The sequence below is a fragment of the Rhamphochromis sp. 'chilingali' genome, assembly GCF_963969265.1.
Source record: "Rhamphochromis sp. 'chilingali' genome assembly, chromosome: 9".
Taxonomy (NCBI): domain Eukaryota; kingdom Metazoa; phylum Chordata; class Actinopteri; order Cichliformes; family Cichlidae; genus Rhamphochromis; species Rhamphochromis sp. 'chilingali'.
In genome coordinates, this window is record NC_137936.1 from 10,444,119 (window position 1) to 10,463,812 (window position 19,694).

General features: G+C 42.8%; 1 protein-coding gene across 4 annotated transcripts; it reads right to left on the bottom strand.

The window, feature by feature from the left end:
• Positions 1 to 128: 128 nt before the first annotated feature.
• On the bottom strand, positions 129 to 19,299 carry pfkfb4a (6-phosphofructo-2-kinase/fructose-2,6-biphosphatase 4a). Of its 4 annotated transcripts, none has more exons than XM_080890961.1 (15): positions 19,146 to 19,298; positions 10,536 to 10,652; positions 10,306 to 10,402; positions 10,147 to 10,213; positions 9,971 to 10,045; positions 9,838 to 9,894; positions 9,636 to 9,757; positions 9,319 to 9,526; positions 9,057 to 9,203; positions 8,863 to 8,967; positions 8,153 to 8,282; positions 4,095 to 4,157; positions 3,934 to 3,998; positions 2,280 to 2,335; positions 129 to 795 (listed from the first exon to the last, which is right to left on the bottom strand). In XM_080890961.1, the coding sequence occupies exons 1-15, from the start codon at positions 19,198 to 19,200 to the stop codon at positions 789 to 791; spliced, it is 1,371 nt and encodes a 456-aa protein (XP_080747087.1). In that variant the 5' UTR covers positions 19,201 to 19,298; the 3' UTR covers positions 129 to 788. The 4 variants fall into 4 exon arrangements, with proteins under 4 accessions (XP_080747087.1, XP_080747084.1, XP_080747086.1 ...); XM_080890958.1 differs by lacking the exon at positions 19,146 to 19,298 and adding an exon at positions 11,614 to 11,891; XM_080890960.1 differs by lacking the exon at positions 2,280 to 2,335 and having other exon boundaries at positions 19,146 to 19,299.
• Between the last annotated feature and the right edge of the window lie 395 nt (positions 19,300 to 19,694).

Sequence of the window (19,694 nt, forward strand, 5' to 3'; positions counted from 1 at the left end):
CCGTCGTGTGTGGAATCATCATTTACATAAAACATCAGTTTCAGCTGACACTGTACAAGCAGATACAGTACACCACATAGCTAAGGAAAGCTATTACACCAGCCAGCCCTACAAAATGAAATGGCTACTTGTTTACCATTAAAAATGAACGACCCAGTCCTTTAATCTATTACTGAATCAGCACTTTAAAAATAGTAAGCTGTTGTCCGAGTAGGTTTGCAGCCTACAAAGTGCACATTATCACTGAATACAGCTTCACATCCGATAATGACTGCACGTTACAGTTGCATATCAAAAACATGGAGCGGAAAAAAAAAATATCACAGGGTTAATACTTCAAGACACAAAACAGTAACTTTCAGTGTTAGTGCTACTGCTGCGCAAAATCAACACAATGAAACCACACGGAGTACAGTAACAGGCAGACAGGAATCTGCTGTGCAAGACAATACTTTGATTCATAAATAATTTGGAACAGCGATGCCGAGGGCCCGCTGAACACTGAGGCCCGGACACTCGCAAGTTCCTCAAAAAAATATGCTTAAACAAGGGGTAACAGAGAAATGTGTGCGTGTGTATGGCGCTGGTGGAGGAGGAAGAAGGAGACACATTAACCTGCTGGTCACCAGTGTGAGGAGGTTGTGCACATTTGGAAAGGTGGAAAAAAAAGGAAGAAAAAGGAGGAAGGGGAAAGGTCCAGCTTTCAGCATCACCGGGTTCCAGCCAGCAGAGGTATCAGAGATGAGGAGGGACGGTCTGCAAGGCGTCTTCAGCCGTACGTTGGACGTTCACGTTCTGGAAGAAGGAATGCAGCAGCGTCAGTGTCCTGAGTGAATATACATCAACACAAGCCCACTTTTATCACAAGTCACCAAAACAAGGACTCTTCTTTTACTGGGGTGAAAAAAAACAAGAAAGCCTTTTTTTCTCTCTGTCAGTGGATGTTAATGCTTTTGTCTGCTGCTGCTGCAACTTCTTCCATCAGTTTTCCATCTACGACTTTTTGCATTTCTTTTGCCCAAGGCACCATCTGGAGAGCCCCATCACCATGACAGTCACTGGCGTGAGCAGACTGCCAAGTAATTGGTGTCTGGAAGTTGGTAACTACATGTTTCTCTAAACCTCACAGCAGCACCTGAGACTAACCTAAAATGCTTGTTACTACTTTTTCTTTACTTTAAATGTGATTTTTTAAAATTTCCTCTTATTTTGTTTAATTTTAATCAGAGAGCCTTGTTAAGTCAGTGCAGACAGAAATCTGTGACTGGCACAGTGAGCGTTTTGTTTAGCTGTTTGCTATTCACCCCAGTGGAGTCTTTGCATATGAATGACCAGGAGAAATCTCAGTCTCCTGGTTTGCACTGCACTGAACGTTTCATGTGTACACAGAAGAAGATACGAAGGAAATTCCAGCGTTTGTTTGATCTCCCTCTGATATCAGTAAGAAACACCCAAGTCATTTTAAGTCTTTAACAATTCATTAATATCAAACAGTGAAGCAGATTCATGCCATGCTTTCTAAAATGACGCACAAAAAGAGTGTGATAAAGATACATGATATGGAAGTGTAGTTTATTTAAAAACAGTCAACAGAAATAGCTTCCTCTTAGTTCTGATCAGTAACGTGAAAAACACTGTGAGAGTCTTCACATTGTTTCACAAGAAAAGTGTAATTTCATATTTCCAGCATTTTCATTAGACAGTGTTAGGACATCTTAACAAATTAAACAGGAGCTTATGTGCAAGAGTTTATGTGCAAATATAGAGAAACTGCACCACTTGGCTACGTCACAAAGCGCTAACCTTAAGAGTTTCCTGACTGCTATCTACAAACATATAAAGTGATGGCACACCGTTAAAAGTTAACGTGGTTAAAAATCAGTTCAACAGACAGAATCAAATAAACAACGTATTCACTGACTGCACTTCAGAAGGTGCTGGAGTGTCACTGTTTCACAGTCGGGAGTACAGCATCAGCTCAAAAACACCTTCATTTTTTATTCATTCTCCAAAAATAGGAGAATGAGCTTGTCACAAGGTCCGTGACAGGATTAATAAATGAAAAATTACAAACTGGATTCCAGTCGATTACCACCATCATCACATCTTATTATTACAAGAGAAGGAAGAACAGAAGACATGAAGAGTGGAAAGAGACTCAGTCAGGGATTTTTTTTCCCTGAAGGTACACTGTGCATCTGAAGGGTTCTGTGTGGGTAATGAAGGACTAAAGGAGGGGGGAGGGTTGGGGGTGTTGGGAGGGGAGGGTACTGCCTCACTGGTGAGATGGCACTGTTAGCAAAGCTTCCTCTGACATCCGCGACACGTCTACGTTCTGTTTGATAAAAAAAAAAAAACAGACAAAAAGGAGGAGGGATCAAAACACAAGGGAGACATGAAATCCACTGGGCACACACCATGTCAACGACTTGGAATAATGCATCACGTTTAAGGTTTCAAGGATTTATCTGTTTTTCCACTTGTGTGACAGCATCAAGAAGAAATGAAAACCACTGTATGCACATATTTATGGTTTTGCCAATCTAGTTCAAAAGTTAACAAATAAAATAATGTAAGTGCTCAACCATAAAACACACGCAGAGCATAAAACATTCACTGTTGTAGTATTTGTTATGCAGAATTCATCGCTGTTCAGTATCAACTCCTGTTAGAAAAAATAATAATAATAAAACAGTTAAAATGGTCCACTTGGAGGACTATTTATCTAAAGGAAATGAGGGAGAATGTGAAGAGCAGTTAGTCAGTGTTTCATTAATCTGTAACCAGAGGTGGGCAGTAACGCATAATCTGATTACTTTTTTCAAGTAACGAGTAAAGGGATTACTATTGCAAAAACGGTAATTAGATTACCGTTACTTTCCCGCAAGCACGCTGCGTTACTAAAACCGTGATTTTTTTGCGAGAATGTCTCATGACAATGACGTAAGCGAGTATGACGTTCGTGGCAACAGCTGTGTGCAGATCAACAATGGATCATATATCGAGTGCGGGAGAGAGTATGAGCGTGCAGTGTTTAAAGCGTGGAAGTACTGACCATTTACCATTTACTTTGAGTTTGATTCCATAAAAAGTGACAAAAACATTAGTGTCTGTGGTACGTGGGAAGAAAACTTCTTTTTACAGCGGAAAAAAAAAAAAAAAAAAAACCCTAAACAAGCACCGAGTACGATGTAATGGGAAATTCACAGAGAAACTCGCGGATTCTTCAACTGACCGCTGCGGCACACCTGCACCAGGGTAAACCTCCGCCTATGCCACTCCTGCTATACAGGTGAAAATAGAGCAACAGGACTGCTAGTCTTTGATTTTATTTGTTTTCTGCTGTGTTTTACTTGCATCTATTTGAAAGAGTGAGTGTAAACACAAAAAATATTTTATTTTATGTGCTGGAATGTGTAGAAAATAGGTTTAAATGTTAAACTAATTTCTTCAAGTCAGAGAATGGTGCAGATAATTTAATTTTTGCTTGATGCATAAAGTTAAAAGATTAAAACTAATAAAACAAGTTTTATAAAGAGACTTTTCCATTTGATTACATTTTGTATGATGGATTATGCAGAAAAAGTAGAATTGGGCTGAAAGATATATCGCTTTATCAGCTATTCAGGTTGTAAATCGTGTTTTTAAAAAGTAACTAAGTAATTAATTACCGTTGAGAATAAGTAATCAGTAAAGTAACGGGATTACTTTTTTGGGGAAGTAATGAGTAATTAGTTACTGATTACTTTTTTCATAACTTGACCAACACTGTCTGTAACCAACACAGGATCTGCCAAACGAGCCAGCTCTGCATCGATTACGAAAGCATGGAAATCAGAAAGGAGCACCACAGTGAGCGACCTTACCTGTGAGAAAGCAGGCTCTGCTGTATGTGTCTGTTTAATGTGTGCGTGTGTGTGTCATGCTACCCACCGCTGGCCTCTCTCTGTGCGTGTTCACTGCATCCACGTTTAGGCTGATGGACTCCACTTTACAGCCTAAGCGTGCAGAAAGAAGGTTTGTTTGATTAGTTTATGTGGCAGCAGATGTATATTCAGTTTGTACATTGCACATTGGCACGACAGCGGACCTACCGTAGGCCACCGGTGTCAGCTTCAGCACCGTGTGTAGTGGGCACTTCAGATATGGAAGCTCCTCTGTATGGAAAGATGAGTTCATTAGAGCACCACCGTATAAGTACACACAGTGCTTTTCACATATTTACATTCTTTTCATAGTGGGAGCAGGTACTCGTGCATGTGCATGCTAAAGGAGTCACATGCGCACTTTTTAAAATGAATTAATAAAAGATATGATTCATCAGGTAGTAAACAAGTATTTTGTGATGAATAAAGAATGGGTCCAAATAGGGATGGGTACCGGTGTCCGGTGCCATGATGGCACCGGTTCTGACATAAACGGTAGTAACCAGACCGAAAAGCAGCGCACATTTCGGTGCTTTTTTTTCCTGAGCTGTGATACACTTTAGATTCTAGCCAATCATTTTACGTTTCCGAGGATAGTAGGCGGGGCCAGGTACGTACGTTCTGTTAGAGCAGAGCTACAGATTAAAAATGTCCAAGGCGAAGCGGTCAAAAGTCTGGCTGTACTTCATAGCAAAATATGCAAACTCAGCAGCCTGCAACAAGTGCTTTAAGCTGATACTGTGATACTGTCAAAGGAGGTAACACCTCAAATCCGATGAAACACCTGGCGACGCATAGCGTTTTTTTAAAAAGCCCAGAAATGCGCCGTATTTGATAGCTTGCTGCGAGACCTCACACCGAGCGCATCTACTGCGGGTGGGTTGCCTGTTATGCAACATCCCCCAAAAACACGAAGAGGAGAGTCCTGGCCCCTAGCCCTGCCAGTGTAGCAGAAATGATGACGGATGATGGTGGCAGCAGCCGTTCTTCTCTGCGTGAGTAGCTAATTTACGTTTCAATTCAATTCAATTCAATTTTATTTATATAGCGCCAAATCACAACAAAAGTCGCCTCAAGGCGCTTCATAGATACAGAGAAAAACCCAACAATCATATGACCCCCTATGAGCAAGCACTTTGGCGACAGTGGGAAGGAAAAACTCCCTTTTAACAGGAAGAAACCTCCGGCAGAACCAGGCTCAGGAGGGGCGGCCATCTGCTGCGACCGGTTGGGGTGAGAGAAGGAAGACAGGATAAAAGACATGCTGTGGAAGAGAGACAGAGATTAATAACAGATATGATTCAATGCAGAGAGGTCTATTAATACATAGTGAGTGAGAAAGGTGACTGGAAAGGAAAAACTCAATGAATCATGGGAATCCCCCGGCAGCCTACGTCTATTGCAGCATAACTAAGGGAGGATTCAGGATCACCTGGTCCAGCCCTAACTATATGCTTTAGCAAAAAGGAAAGTTTTAAGCCTAATCTTGAAAGTAGAGATAGTGTCTGTCTCCCGAATCCAAACTGGAAGCTGGTTCCACAGAAGAGGGGCCTGAAAACTGAAGGCTCTCCCTCCCATTCTACTTTTAAATACTCTAGAAACAACAAGTAGGCCTGCAGAGCGAGAGCGAAGTGCTCTAATAGGGTGATATGGTGCTACAAGGTCATTAAGATAAGATGGGGCCTGATTATTTAAGACCTTGTATGTGAGGAGCAGGATTTTGAATTCAATTCTGAATTTAACAGGAAGCCAATGAAGGGAAGCCAAAACAGGAGAAATATGCTCTCTCTTTCTAGTCCCTGTCAGGACTCTTGCTGCAGCATTTTGGATTAGTTGAAGGCTTTTCAGTGAGTTTTTTGGACATCATGATAATAATGAATTACAGTAGTCCAGCCTGGAAGTAATAAATGCATGAACTAGTTTTTCAGCGTCACTCTGAGACAGGATATTTCTAATTTTAGAGATGTTGCGCAAATGGAAGAACGCAGTCTTACATATTTGTTTAATATGTGCGTTGAAGGACATGTCCTGGTCAAAAATGACTCCAAGGTTCCTCACCGCGTTACTGGAGGCCAAGGTAACGGATCCAGAGTAAGAATCTGGTTAGATACCATATTTCTAAGATTTTCAGGGCCGAGTACAATAACCTCAGTTTTATCTGAATTAAGAAGCAGAAAGTTAGCGGCCATCCAGGTCTTTATGTCTTTAAGACATTCCTGCAGTCTAACTAATTGGTGTGTGCTATCTGGCTTCATGGACAGATAGAGCTGGGTGTCATCTGCATAACAGTGAAAATGTATGCTATGTCTTCTAATGATGCTGCCTAAGGGAAGCATGTATAATGTAAACAGAATTGGTCCTAGCACTGAACCCTGTGGAACTCCATAATTAACCTCAGTGTGTGAAGAGGACTCTCCATTTACATGCACAAATTGGAGTCTATTAGATAGATATGATACAAACCACTGCAGTGCAGTACCTGTAATACCTACAGCATGTTCTAATCGCTCTAATAGGATATTATGGTCAACAGTATCGAACGCTGCACTGAGGTCTAGCAGGACAAGCACAGAGATGAGTCCACTGTCAGAGGCCATAAGAAGATCATTTGTAACCTTCACTAAAGCTGTTTCTGTGCTGTGATGAGCTCTGAAACCTGACTGAAACTCTTCAAATAAACCATTCCTCTGCAGATGATCTGTTAGCTGTTTGACAACTACTCTTTCAAGGATTTTTGATATGAAAGGAAGGTTGGAGATTGGCCTATAATTAGCTAAGACTGCTGGGTCTAGAGATGGCTTTTTGAGTAAAGGTTTAACTACAGCCAGCTTGAAGGCCTGTGGTACATAGCCGATTATTAGAGATAGGTTGATCATATTTAAGATCGAAGAATTAATTAATGGCAGGACTTCTTTGAGCAGTTTTGTAGGAATGGGGTCTAAAAGACACGTTGAGTAGGCTAACCACGTTATTACATTAATGCATGTAAGGTGAACTAGCAAACAATCATCATAGCTACATGCGGCTGTCCTCTTGTTTGATGGCAGATACTCCCTTCACCCTGGCTAAAAAGGCTAAAATGACCAAAGAAAAAGTGGAAAACAGTTAAACATGAGAGGTTTAGGACAAAGTTTGTGTTTTTTCCGTTGTTTAAGCACTGCTTCCAGCCAAGAGTTCTCTCTGCTTTCTTTGGGGCCATCGTGGTTCAAAGAGTTGGCAGTTCGTCCTGTAACCGGAAGGTTGCCGGTTCGAGCCCCGGCTCGGACAGCCTCGGTCGTTGTGTCCTTGGGCAAGACACTTCACCTACCACCTACTGGTGATGGCCAGAGGGGCCGATGGCGCGATATGGCAGCCTCGCTTCTGTCAGTCTGCCCCAGGACAGCTGTGGCTACAACTGTAGCTTGCCTCCACCAGTGTGTGAATGTGAGAATGAATGAATAGTGGAATTGTAAAGCGCTTTGAGGGCCCCGAAAAGTGCTATATAAATGCAATCCATTATTATTATTATTATTATTATTATTTTCTAGCAGATGGACTCCAACTCCATGTTCTTGGACCTGCAGTTTAGTTTGTGCCGCCTCACAACAAAGACTGCTGTCACAGGCTGCACTCATGAGAGGTTGCTAATGATATCGTGAACTATCTGGCTAACAGCAAGGTAACTTTCAAAATAACAGCGTCTGCTAGTAAACTCATCATGGATCGTTATTTTGGAGGGGTGAAAAAAACCCATTAATCGCTAAATACAATATGGCAGTTTTTAATACCCCTCAAGTACAGTGTGAGTGTGAGACAGTGACACAGTGAAGAATTCTGAAGTGGAGGAATTATTGAAATAAAGGAAAAACAGAAATGAGGTCAGTCAGCCACGTACGTCTCCAACTGCTCACTTGAAAAATGAGCTTTATGCAAAACACGTCAGCGCACAAACCTCTCATCCAGCATCTTAGTTAAAAAGACTCTAACCCAACCAAGAAGGTCTGTGAGGTGCACAAAAGTTAGTCTGGCATGTGAAGCTGCGGAAGCAGCCGGGGACCGGACATGCACAATAATTCATCTATCACTCTGCCTTCAATAGATGTGAAAATGAAACTGAGCAGATAGCTCCAGGATCTACGTGATCTACAATAAAAATGTTGTGTGTGTTTTACACTAAAATGTGTTTCCTAAAATTATTTTTCTCTTACACCTCTCAGGTTTCTTGACATTTCAGTTTGAAAACTGACCTGCTGTTTTGTCCAGAAAGTATGCCAACAGGCAGCGCAGGACAGCTTGATGACAGACGACCAGCACGTTCTCCTGCCGCTCCAGCTCCATGATGACGGGCTCCAACCGCTGCACCAGGTCCTCATAGGACTGAGTGGCACAAAACAACGGAAAAGGCAATCGTGCGACTCCCCAAAACAATATAAAAAACTGAATGTGTAAAATAAGACTTCCACTTGACATTGACACATCCTGCAGAGTAATTAATTCACAGGTGAACAGGATGACATCTGAGCAAATGGAAAATCCATACAGGCTGTGTAGACTAACATAGGCTTTAACGACATTTCCGAAAGCATGATGTCACCGCCCGACTGGGCAACCAGCTAATGCCCATATCCATCTTCCTGTTACAGATTAATGGAGAGGTAATGGAATGAACTAAAGGTGAGAAAGGACCAGCAGGCACCTCAAACCACCTGATCAAATATATCTGGCACACACACACACACACTGATGCTGAAGCCTTTGTTTACTGTGATCTAGTGTTAAGCCGATACTGTCTGAGAAGCTGAAGCTCATTAGCACAGAGTAGGCTGCCAGAAGCCATTAAGATAAAATTAGATCATGTTTGTGGTTATCAGAAAGAAAAAGAGCACTTCATTATGCCCACAAAGGAAAATCCTGTCTGCATTAGCAATGTTCCACATGTTAAAAAATAACCACTGACCTCTCCTTTTGGATAGCGATAGCGATATTTGTCCTGGTCTCTTAGTGCAAACTCCAGAGGGTAGTTTCTTTGGATCTCCTCATACATCAACTCCTCACACACACCCTAAAATGCACATACGGGTTCAACTTCAACACAGAAGCACAAAGAGGTAGTCAACAGTGATGTGCAGAAGCCAAGAGAGCACCACCTACAGCATCAATCTCATTCAGGACCTTCCACTGTTCATAGGGCACATTGAGGGCTTCGGCTGTCTGGATGGTTCTCTTCATCTGACTAGTCCATACCTTGAGGTCGCTAATGTTTTGCTCCTGGATGAAGTGGCTCAGCTTCTTAGCAAACTGGAGAAAGAAAAACAAAACCTTTATTTATTTTCACAATAGCTCATGCAGTCAGGAGGAAGACAGGTAAGGGTTTAGAAGACATTTTTTCTTTGATTGTAAAGTTTCGTTGTACCTCCTTCCCTCTAATCGTCAGACCCGAGTCTCCTCCGATACGACCCTTGACGTTTAGCTCGCTCTCCCCGTGGCGGCACAGGTAGATGGAGCGGGGTGTGATGTGGATGTTCATGAGGTAGTAGACAATCCGGCTCTGGATGTGGTCTAACACTCTATTGACCAAGTACCGCTGACCAACGTCCATGATTTTAATGTAGGACAGATCTCTGAGGGGAGAACACAGATAAAATACAATAAGAAAATGTGTTTTTTAAGCCGGTTACTCCCATAGTTTTGCAATGGGGACACACACACCATCACCAGGTTCCACCTCACCTGTCCAGTACCTCATCCAGTGTCTCGTACGAGTTTTCATAGCACTTAATCCGCTTCATGAAATCTTCCACTGCTTCTTCTGTGTTGCAGTTGGTGTAGTCCGGGCTATCCAGTTTCACTTGCTAAAGTAGAGCAACAGCAGAGGAGTGAGCCCTGCATCTTCTAACGAGTCAAAACAGTGCCAACAAACACAGACACTCACCACTATGTTCTCCTGTATGACATCTGGGTCTTCACACACAGACTCCACAAAGAACACCTGAAGGAAGACAGAAGACAGAATCAGTGTGACCGCCAGCAAAACCCGAACCCTCACTTTGAGCCCGCCAGGTTACCTTAAAGCCATTCTGCTCCGCAAACTCCAGGATGGTCTCCCTTCTTTCTCGGGTAGTGTTTGTTGCATCGAACACCTGTAGTAACACACACATTATATGAGCTTTTTTAGCACTGCACCCCGTATCTGAGCTGAAGAAAATATCTCAGCCTGTGTGATAATTAACACATGACCCACCGCAACCTGGCCTCCGTCTTCTGTGAGGTACTCCCGCACATCGTTCAATGCCGCTGAAGCACACTTTCTGTGAAAATCACAGACAATCGGCCATAAAATGTTACATAATTAGTGATTAAATAACTTGTTAAGGTAGCATGATGCCAAAAGCACCCTTACCTTCTGATCTTTAACCCCTCCTCGTTGTCCGGACGGAAGAACTCAAAGGACTTGTAGATCTTTACAAACTCTCTTCTGTACTGTCCAACATTAAACTCTAAAGAGAAAAAAAATGGAGGCAAAAGCTATTTATTATAATTGCACTCAAAACACTCTCACTGGTGCTTCTGCTCTTGTGCATAATTTTACTAAAATCTGACACACTCTGTTCAACTCTATGGCACATGTACCTCTGGTGGGCACTCCGATCCAGTTGAGATAGCGGGTCAGCTTCTTGGAGATGTAGGTCTTCCCTCTGGCAGGTAGGCCCACGGTAACAATGAGTGTGGGACAGTTGGTCATACATACTGAAATGAAAGAGATCAAGGAAGCTTCAGTCCGCAGCTGATCCCTTACAATACGAAAGTCAAATTTAAAAACACACAGTTACTCAATCAAGACTGTCAACAACCAGGTTTGGGGATAGATTAGGAGACTGGCTCCAAAATGCTATCTTTCATATTACACAATTTATAAAGATATAATTTGAACGTTAGATTGGCATTATCAGAATGTGTGCGCCTGCGTGGTGCTGATATCGTTCATCTTGATAAAGTCTCACCACCCTGACAACGTGGAGTGATAGACAGAAGTATAACAGAGGTCACAGTTGCTGCAAGATGTGTCGGGGGTCTTGTGAAACAGCACTTTTACTGCAACAGACATCTGGAGAAAGCCAGCACACTGAGCCACTGCGTACACAGGTGACTGGGCCAGAGAGCAGCCAACCACTGGCCACATGCTCATTATTTTAAACTCCGCTCATTCCAATAATCCTCTCCGAGTCAGGCCACAGTGAGGAGACCCTGACCGTGCTGCGGCGCGCTGGTAAAACTCAGCAGCACAGCCACACGGCGAATGAGCCGCATGACTGCGGGGATACAATTCATGTTTACAACCGGCGGTCGACACAGAGGGTCATCCCTCGGACCAGTCCTTTCTCCTCGATACGAGCAGCCTTCATGTGCGGCGAGCATCATGTGAGTCCTTACATAAGCGTGCGAACCAGATGGCTGCTGCAGCAGAGAGACGTCTGACCTCTGTGAACTGTACTCCCCGCGGTAACGGCAGCTACTGGCACACAGATATTAATGCATACTGACCCAGCGCTCATTATTCACGGCGGACTGGAAGCCTCTACACACGCGCTCACGCGCACGCGGAAGAGAAATAAGGGTTCCGGAGAAACTGTGAAGCACAACCATTGATACTCATATGACCACAAACGTTATATATTCAAGCTAACTGTTGTCGCCACGTCATACGCACCCTTCCTTTGACAAATGTGTTTTTCAGGAAGGCCGTTTTTATACGGCATCCAAATCTTCTTCAGGGGGTTTTGCGTGAGCTCCCGCGGATTTGTCGCTGCTTTGTCCTCCATTCCGTCTTGCGGTGAGGTGGAGGTTGCCGCGGCGGCAGCAGGAACACGGGGCTTCTTCCCGTGATGCTGCTCTGAAGTCGACCGGTGCTTCATCCGCGTTGGTGTGGCGGGATGGAGACGGCACGAGCGTTCTTTTCTCTCTTTCTCTGTGCCACTTGTCACGTGACCCGATCTGCCGACACCAACAACCGGCAGTTGGACGTAATGATCACAGCACAGGCGCAAAACAATTTTGTGATTAAACGTAAGTTTTATATGTTTTGCGCAACCACAAAACACAATCGTTGCATAATTACACCGATTACCCCATAACAAATAATTACGGGGCCAGTATTGCTGATATCAATATTGTTAACCTATAAAAGCAGCGTATTTAACAGGGAGCAGGGTGTCATGATTTATGACATGCATCACGATCAGTTTGCAAATTATGAACACGCTTTAATGACAATTAAATCACTGTGACGTTTACTCTCCACAATGACACACCTTTCAGCTTCTCGTGTATTTTGAAACTCCAAAACGCTTTGAGTCAACTTCTGTTGTTTCACTGTGCTATAGGCGAGAAATAAAATGGATGTGACAGTGAACACAAAAAGGTTCAGGGACTTTTATAGTGCAGTATTTGAGGTCTATTTTTTCATTTCCACAAAATAAATAAATAAATAGATAAATAAATCAGTGCGCTACATACTGAACCTAGAGGATAGAAACTAGTGTAAATCCTACTGCCCTAGTTTCCTCCTGTGAGATTCCTGACACCCCTCCCCCACCCATCACCTTCACTCAATACCAGGTTGAGATGCAAATGAGGAGACTTCACTCAGGCAAGTCTGCTGGACCAGACGGAGTGAGTCCCCTTGTCCTCAAGGCCTGTGCCCCCCAGCTGTGTGGAGTCTTTCATAAACTGTTTATGCTGAGTCTGAGTCTGCAGAGGGTCCCGGTGATGTGGAAGACATCATGCCTCGTCCCAGTGGCCCCCAGGATTACAGGCCCGTGGCACTGACCTCCCACATCATGAAGACCCTGGAAAGGCTCATCCTGGACCAGCTGCGACCCATAGTAAGACCACATCTGGATCCCCTTCAGTTCGCTTATCAGCCTCGTCTCGGAACAGAGGACGCCATCATCTACCTGCTCAATCGTGTCTACACCCATCTGGACCAGCCGGCGAGCACTGTGAGGGTCATGTTTTTTGACTTTTCCAGTGCTTTCAACACCATCAGGCCGACCCTCCTGGGTGATAAGTTAGCAGCGATGCAGGTGGATGCTTCTCTGGTGTCCTGGATTGTTGATTACCTGACAGGAAGACCACAATATGTACGTCTCCCACAGTGTGTGTCTGACAAGGTGATTAGCAACACAGGGGCACCACAGGGGACTGTCCTCTCCCCCTTCCTCTTCACCCTCTACACCACAGACTTCAGCCACTGCACAGAGACCTGCCATCTTCAGAAGTTTTCTGATGACTCTGCGGTGGTTGGATGCATCAGCAGGGATGATGAGACAGAGTACCGGGCTGTGGTCGACTCCTTTGTCACGTGGTGTGAGCAGAATCATCTGCAGCTCAACGTGGCAAAGACCAAGGAACTGATCGTGGACTTCAGGAAGACCAGGAAACACTTGACCCCTGTTTCAATCCAGGGGGTCAGTGTTGACATTGTGGAGGACTATAAATACCTTGGAGTACACATTGACAATAAACTGGACTGGGCTAAAAACACCACAGCACTTTACAGGAAGGGCCAGAGTCGTCTCTATTTTTTGAGGCGACTGAGGTCCTTCAACATCTGCCAGAAAATGCTGAGGATTTTCTATGAGTCTGTGGTGGCCAGTGCGATCCTCTATGCTGTTGCATGCTGGGGGAGCAGGCTGAGGGTCGCAGATGCCAACAGACTTAATAAACTGATCCGTAAGGCCAGCAATGTTGTGGGGATGGAGCTGGACTCCCTCAAGGTGGTGTCGGAGAGGCGGATGCTGTCCAAGATAAAGACAATGTTGGATAACACCTCCCACCCACTCCATGACATGTTGGTCAGTCACAGGAGCTCGTTCAGTGAGAGACTGAGATTACCGAAAAGCACCACTGAACGACACAGGAAATCATTCCTGCCTGTGGCCATCTCCCTGTACAACGCATCCACTTAACACACTGTTTGCTGCTACAACTACACATGTTTCTTTTCCAAATATTTATTTATAAGTGACTTATGTATGTATGTATGTATATATATGTATATATTGTACTATTCTTAGTTAGCGTATTGTCTGTCTTGTCTTAATGTTGGTTTAAAATGGAGCACTGTAACAAAAAATAATTTCCCCCAGGGATCAATAAAGTATTCTGATTCTGATTCTGATTCTGATTCAATCCAGCACCAATAGCAGCATTGACATTTGCATTGTCCCACCTCTAAATAACAGTTTTAAGCTCAAAAATATTTCTGGCTGGTCTTGATTCTAATGGTCCTCTTATAATGGTCCTCAGCAGCATCTCATTGGCTTAAAGTGCTCACAGTGACATTGGGTCACTGTTGTACCAACCAACCTCTCCTAAGCTTTACATAACGAAGGGCTGCTTTGACATTCTGCCATAAATCATTTTGATACAGTTTTGAATTCATTGTTTTTTCAGTAATTGCAAGGCACAGAGGCACAGAGACAGCAAAGGAGTTTCAAAACACGATTTCCACCACTGTGCTTCACAGTTGGTACTGAAGTTTGGCATCTGCCTTGCTCCACAACTTCAGCTTTCTTGTCATCATTTTTGTTGTCCACAGCATGTCCCAAAAGCAGTGCGTAACATCAGCGGAGGGAAAACTTAGACTTTGTTTCCATTGGTTTCTTTCATAGCATGCTTTCTCCAATACTCATTAATTAATACATTTATTAATAAGTGATAATTATACTTTCAGTAACAGGCCTTGTATGATGCTATGGTTAGTTTATTTTATTAAATTTCCTATATCGCCATCTGGATGAGACCAAAGCGCATGCTCGGCTCCTATTTATTGACTTTTCTTCAGATTTTAATACTATCCAGCCACATCTCTTAGCTTATAAACTTCTTAACCCGTTTAAACTGGATTTTAATCTTGTTGGTGGGATTTTAGACTTTTGGACCTGTTGTAGATGAGTCTGCTTCTTGGTGTGATCAGTCATTCTTAAAGATCAGCAGCTTGAAAAGTAAGGACATGGTAATTGACTTCAGGAAGCCATCCCCCCATCCTGCACCAACAGTAGTACATGGTGCAGCAACTGAACTGGTGGATAGTTTTAAGTAATTAGGGGTTGTTCTTGATAAGGTTCTGTCCTTTGAGTCACATTTTGATGCTACAGTGAAAAAGGTCCAATAACGACCGTACTTTTTAAGGAGATTCTGAAATGATGACCCTTTTTTATAAAAGTTTTATTGGATGTATTTTAATGTTTTGTATCATTGCTTGGCATGGTAATTTGTCTTTGACCAATAAGACCAGATTTAGTAACCTTAGTAACCAAGAGACATAGAGTGCCTTTTATACCTGCTGCTATTGTGATGATTAATAACACTAAACCATAAGCATTGTTGCCATCACTACTGGACATTGGACTTTGTTGATGATAACATTTGGGCTGTTCTCTCTGGGCTGTTTTGAGTGTGTGTGTGTGTGTGTGTGTGTGTGTTGTTTCATGTGTGGACATACTGCAAATCAATTTCCCACTGGGGACAATAAGGTTACCATTGAACACTGTATACTACCTTTTCTCTAAACTATATACTTTGTTGCCTATTTCAGGAGTACATGCGATGCCCCCAGTGTAAACTTTGCAGGACACTCACTCCTCAAGAGTGGATCACCAGCTATCGATCCTACGTGCTGCACAATAATATTCAATACTTAGTATTTACTGTTATATTCACATAGATCATCGCGATGATGTTGTTTATTATGTTGCTCTCTTTTTTTTGCTTGTTTTCTCTTTTTTCTTTCTCAACAGGTGATCCAGGTGATTGATATATGTATTTTTTTTGTCTTTTTGTTTTGTTGGGGGTTTTTTTGCCCTTTATCACCGTTCCTCTTCCCCGCTGTTTTTCTTTCCCTACCTCTCTTTCTTTCTCCCTTTTCTTTCCCTCAGTTATGTCTGTCCCGTGTGTAGCAAGTGAAAATAAAATAAAATAAACAATAAAAGCAAAGGTGAATCAAATAGACCAATACGGCAAGGCCGGGATGGTCCATTTGGTAAAGTAAATCTACTGGGCATCTTTCTTTGCCTTTAGACAATAATTCTGATGCAAAAGAACCAAACGGGACAGACGGAAGAAAAAAAAATGAGTGGATCACCAGTCTTGAATTTTCTCTAGTTGTATAGTTTGCCTTATTGTGGACTAATCAATGCCCAGGTCTTTAGAAAAGCTTAATAACAATTTGACAAAGATCCTGTAAAAGCTATCACAACAGAAGCATGCTTTACAACAAACATAAGAAAAAACGTATGTATGATGATTAGGAGACTCAACAATATGTGTTATCACATAAAACCATATCATGTTTGTATTTCAAATGCACTCAGCGGAGTACTGATAAACAACACATTTCCTAGACATCAGGTATGTAAAAGTCATGCCGTCTTCCTTTCTTTCTTCTTCTTCTTCTTTTAAGGTTTTGAACTTCTACATAAACTCACTAATGAAAACCTAAAAGTTCTACTTTAAATGGACCTCAATAGCCCTTTGTAGCCAAATAGGTGCTTTCACTTTTATCCATTCCTCTCATCACTGTCCAACCTGGCAACCACATTTTCGTTTTCGTTTTAATTGAGTACAGGGGTTTGGTGTTTCCCGATTCAAATGTATGTGTCTGTAAAATGTAATAAAATAACAGTAAATAGTCCTGAAGCAGCAACTAGCCTGGTCATGGCCAAGAGATAGCCATGACTAGTTGCTGCTCCTGACTCCTCCTGACTCTTGAAAGTGTGGAGCAACAAGATGACACTGTGTATTATGTGGGATTATACACCACAGCACTGCTTTGAGTTTCGACTCATTAGTCATAGTCAGAGTCCACTTATTCTACTTTCATACTCACAAACAGACCTGTCCAAAAAGACCAGAAAAAAGTGTGTAGATAGTTACAGGCAACATTAATAATGTCTATTTCTGTTTCAGGGTTCTGCTGTTATGTTCACTGTCCCAATCTGAGGCTTACTTAGAAACTTGACTCAACCATAGTTTTTGCACTACATCAAACGTAAAGTGAAAAATATCTGCTTTTCTTTCACATTTTATATGGCAAACAACTTTTTTCCCCACATGCTCACACACTTCACTCCACTCCCTGACAATGTCCATGAGATGGCAGTATTGCACTCCATCTGTCCTCATCTGTAAGTCTGCACTCTATGAGTATATTAAACTTTGCTACTGGAATCAAACTCACCAGCCTGAAAACACATCTCACTGGTGACTCATTTTTGCAAGTCCAAGTTTGTCATATATGCACAATAATATGTTAGGTCATGTGCTCTTCATCTCAGGTGAACAGAGTAAAGCAGTTGGGGGAGTGCAAAACCCCTGCAGTGGACACAGAACTTAGCACACCACACAGGCACTAAACATAAAAACTAAACACAGAAAGCTTCACAAAGGCAGAACGTATGCAGACCTGATCAGACCTGTATAAAAAGTTTACATCACTGCACTGGTGTACCTAATATGTTTTTCAAAGCTCTTTACACTCTTATGTGTTATAATCAGAGGTGGGTAGTCACTAATTACATTTACTCTTTTAAATATACCTGAGTACTTTGGGAAAAAATTCTTTTAGGAGTAGCTTTACTGCACTGTGCTTTTTAATTTTACTTGAGTAATATTATTATGAAGCTTTGCTACTCTTACTTGAGAAACATTTCTCGCTACTCTACTCAGTGTAACTTCACTGCATGAATAATAAACACATTTTAATCAAAAATGCATGAGACACTGACACAAACCTACAGTTTATGTCAAGTCGTTGTTGTTTTTTGATTTTCAGTCTTTCAAATACCAACATTTGCACTAAACTTTATATTTGTGTCTGTTTGATTATCTCATTTTTAAACATTAAATCAGATGTTATGATCAGTTACACAGTACTAAAGTAGCATTTCTTTTAAACTAAATTCTTTTTTACTGTTACTCGAGTAATTTCTTGAACGGCTACTTTTACTTTTACTTGAGTAAAACTATGTTGAGGTAGTGCTGCTACTATTACTTGAGTACAATTTTTTTTGGCTACCCTACCCACCTCTCGTTATAGTTATACTATTTTGGAGCACAGAGTCGATCGTGATGGGGTAGCAACAGGGCCCTTGACCTAAATATGCTCTGATGGAGGTTTTCTAATTAAATAGGCCCTACACGCTCAAATTCCCTGTCTGCTAGTAGACTATAATATATGTCAGGTTCATCAGGTCCACGAAGAAATGGCACAGTAACTCGTGGTTTATTTTTATATTTTCAGCTGTCAAATAAACATGCTGCAGTGCAAAAAGTTTTGACAGAAACCGCAAAACTGCGTAAAAGTCAGCTAGAGAACATCAGATGAAGGATATTTGCATAAAGTTGTACACGGCCTATGAGAAATCAGCCACTGACAATCCTCCACTGACACTCCTGCTTGGCAGGAGGTTCTCGCACATTTTTCAGTGTCGTCTTAAAAAGCTCCACTGGAGAACATGAACAGGAAACGGAGCTGAGCCGGGCTCCTCCTCCTCCTCCCAGCAGCTGTCAGGCTCTGATTGCAGCTAACCGCCTGTAGCCTGTAACATACTGGACAAGTCATTTCCTAACATAGTAGTGGACATTAACATTACACTTGGTAGTAAAGTCGGCATTGGCCGTACAGGGAGTGTGAGGGAGCCCGAAGCTTATTACGATCGAGGATGAAGCAGACACGAGCGACAGGCTGCGGTTACATCGCAGCGGCATCTGATCAGTCACAACAAACAGCCATAAAACGCAAACCATCAGCCTCTCCAGCAGCACCACAGGAATCAGTGTAGGACCATGACAGCAATCACAGCCCGATGATGGCACACACCAATAACCTGGAAGATGTGTCGCACGCACGCGCCCAAATCTTAACATTGTCGTTTTGTTATTTTTTTAAAATCTATTTTATTCTAGCAGCAGCTCTAAAACACCCGCCCGGCAGTAGCTGTGAAGCTGCTGCTGTTCCAAATAAGTCTGCCAACTATTTAAGAGAAAAACCCAGAGACTGTCGCCAGCTGCCGTTATGTAGGGTAAAGGTGAAAGCGCCAGCACACCAACAGGCATCGACTCTTGTTTACGTCTTTAAGGGCTGCCCCTCGCCGTCCTACGCTGTCTGTCTGTTAAAGGAGAACAATTCAAAGTGCTGAACGAACGGATCCGAGGAGCGTGGAAATCGACGCCTCTTACCCGCTCTGTCCTGGTTCTGCGAGAGCTTGGACCTGCTGGAGCAGCCTCTCATCATGAGCGTCCGTCTGATGGAGCGCAGTGCCTGGCGGTGTGTACGTGCGTCCAACAGCAGCCAGCGCCACTGATGCTCACTGTACACACCCCCGATGTGCGCGCGCGCGCGCGTACATATGCGGGAACCTGGAGTCAGGAGGACGGCTTTCGACAAAAATGGGTATAATGAAAGAGCGGCCTACCTGCCTTATGACCCTCCTACACCCCACCCACGTTTAGACTGTCCGGAACGTCTTTACCAGCCCAACCCTTACAGGCAGAGCAAAAGAAGAAGGACTGGATTGGCAGCCAACTTTGACAGGGATGTGATATTTCATTCAAAAACAAACAACACAAAACAAAACAAAAATACCTGCACAGCATAAACTCAAACCTATATATATCATGAACCGGTTTGGGAAATATCCATAAACGCGCAGTACGTTGGTTTTGTTTGCAGGTCTTCAGTGGGATCATGGTTTAAAGCCAGTCTCGCGACCAGGCGATGACCTTTTT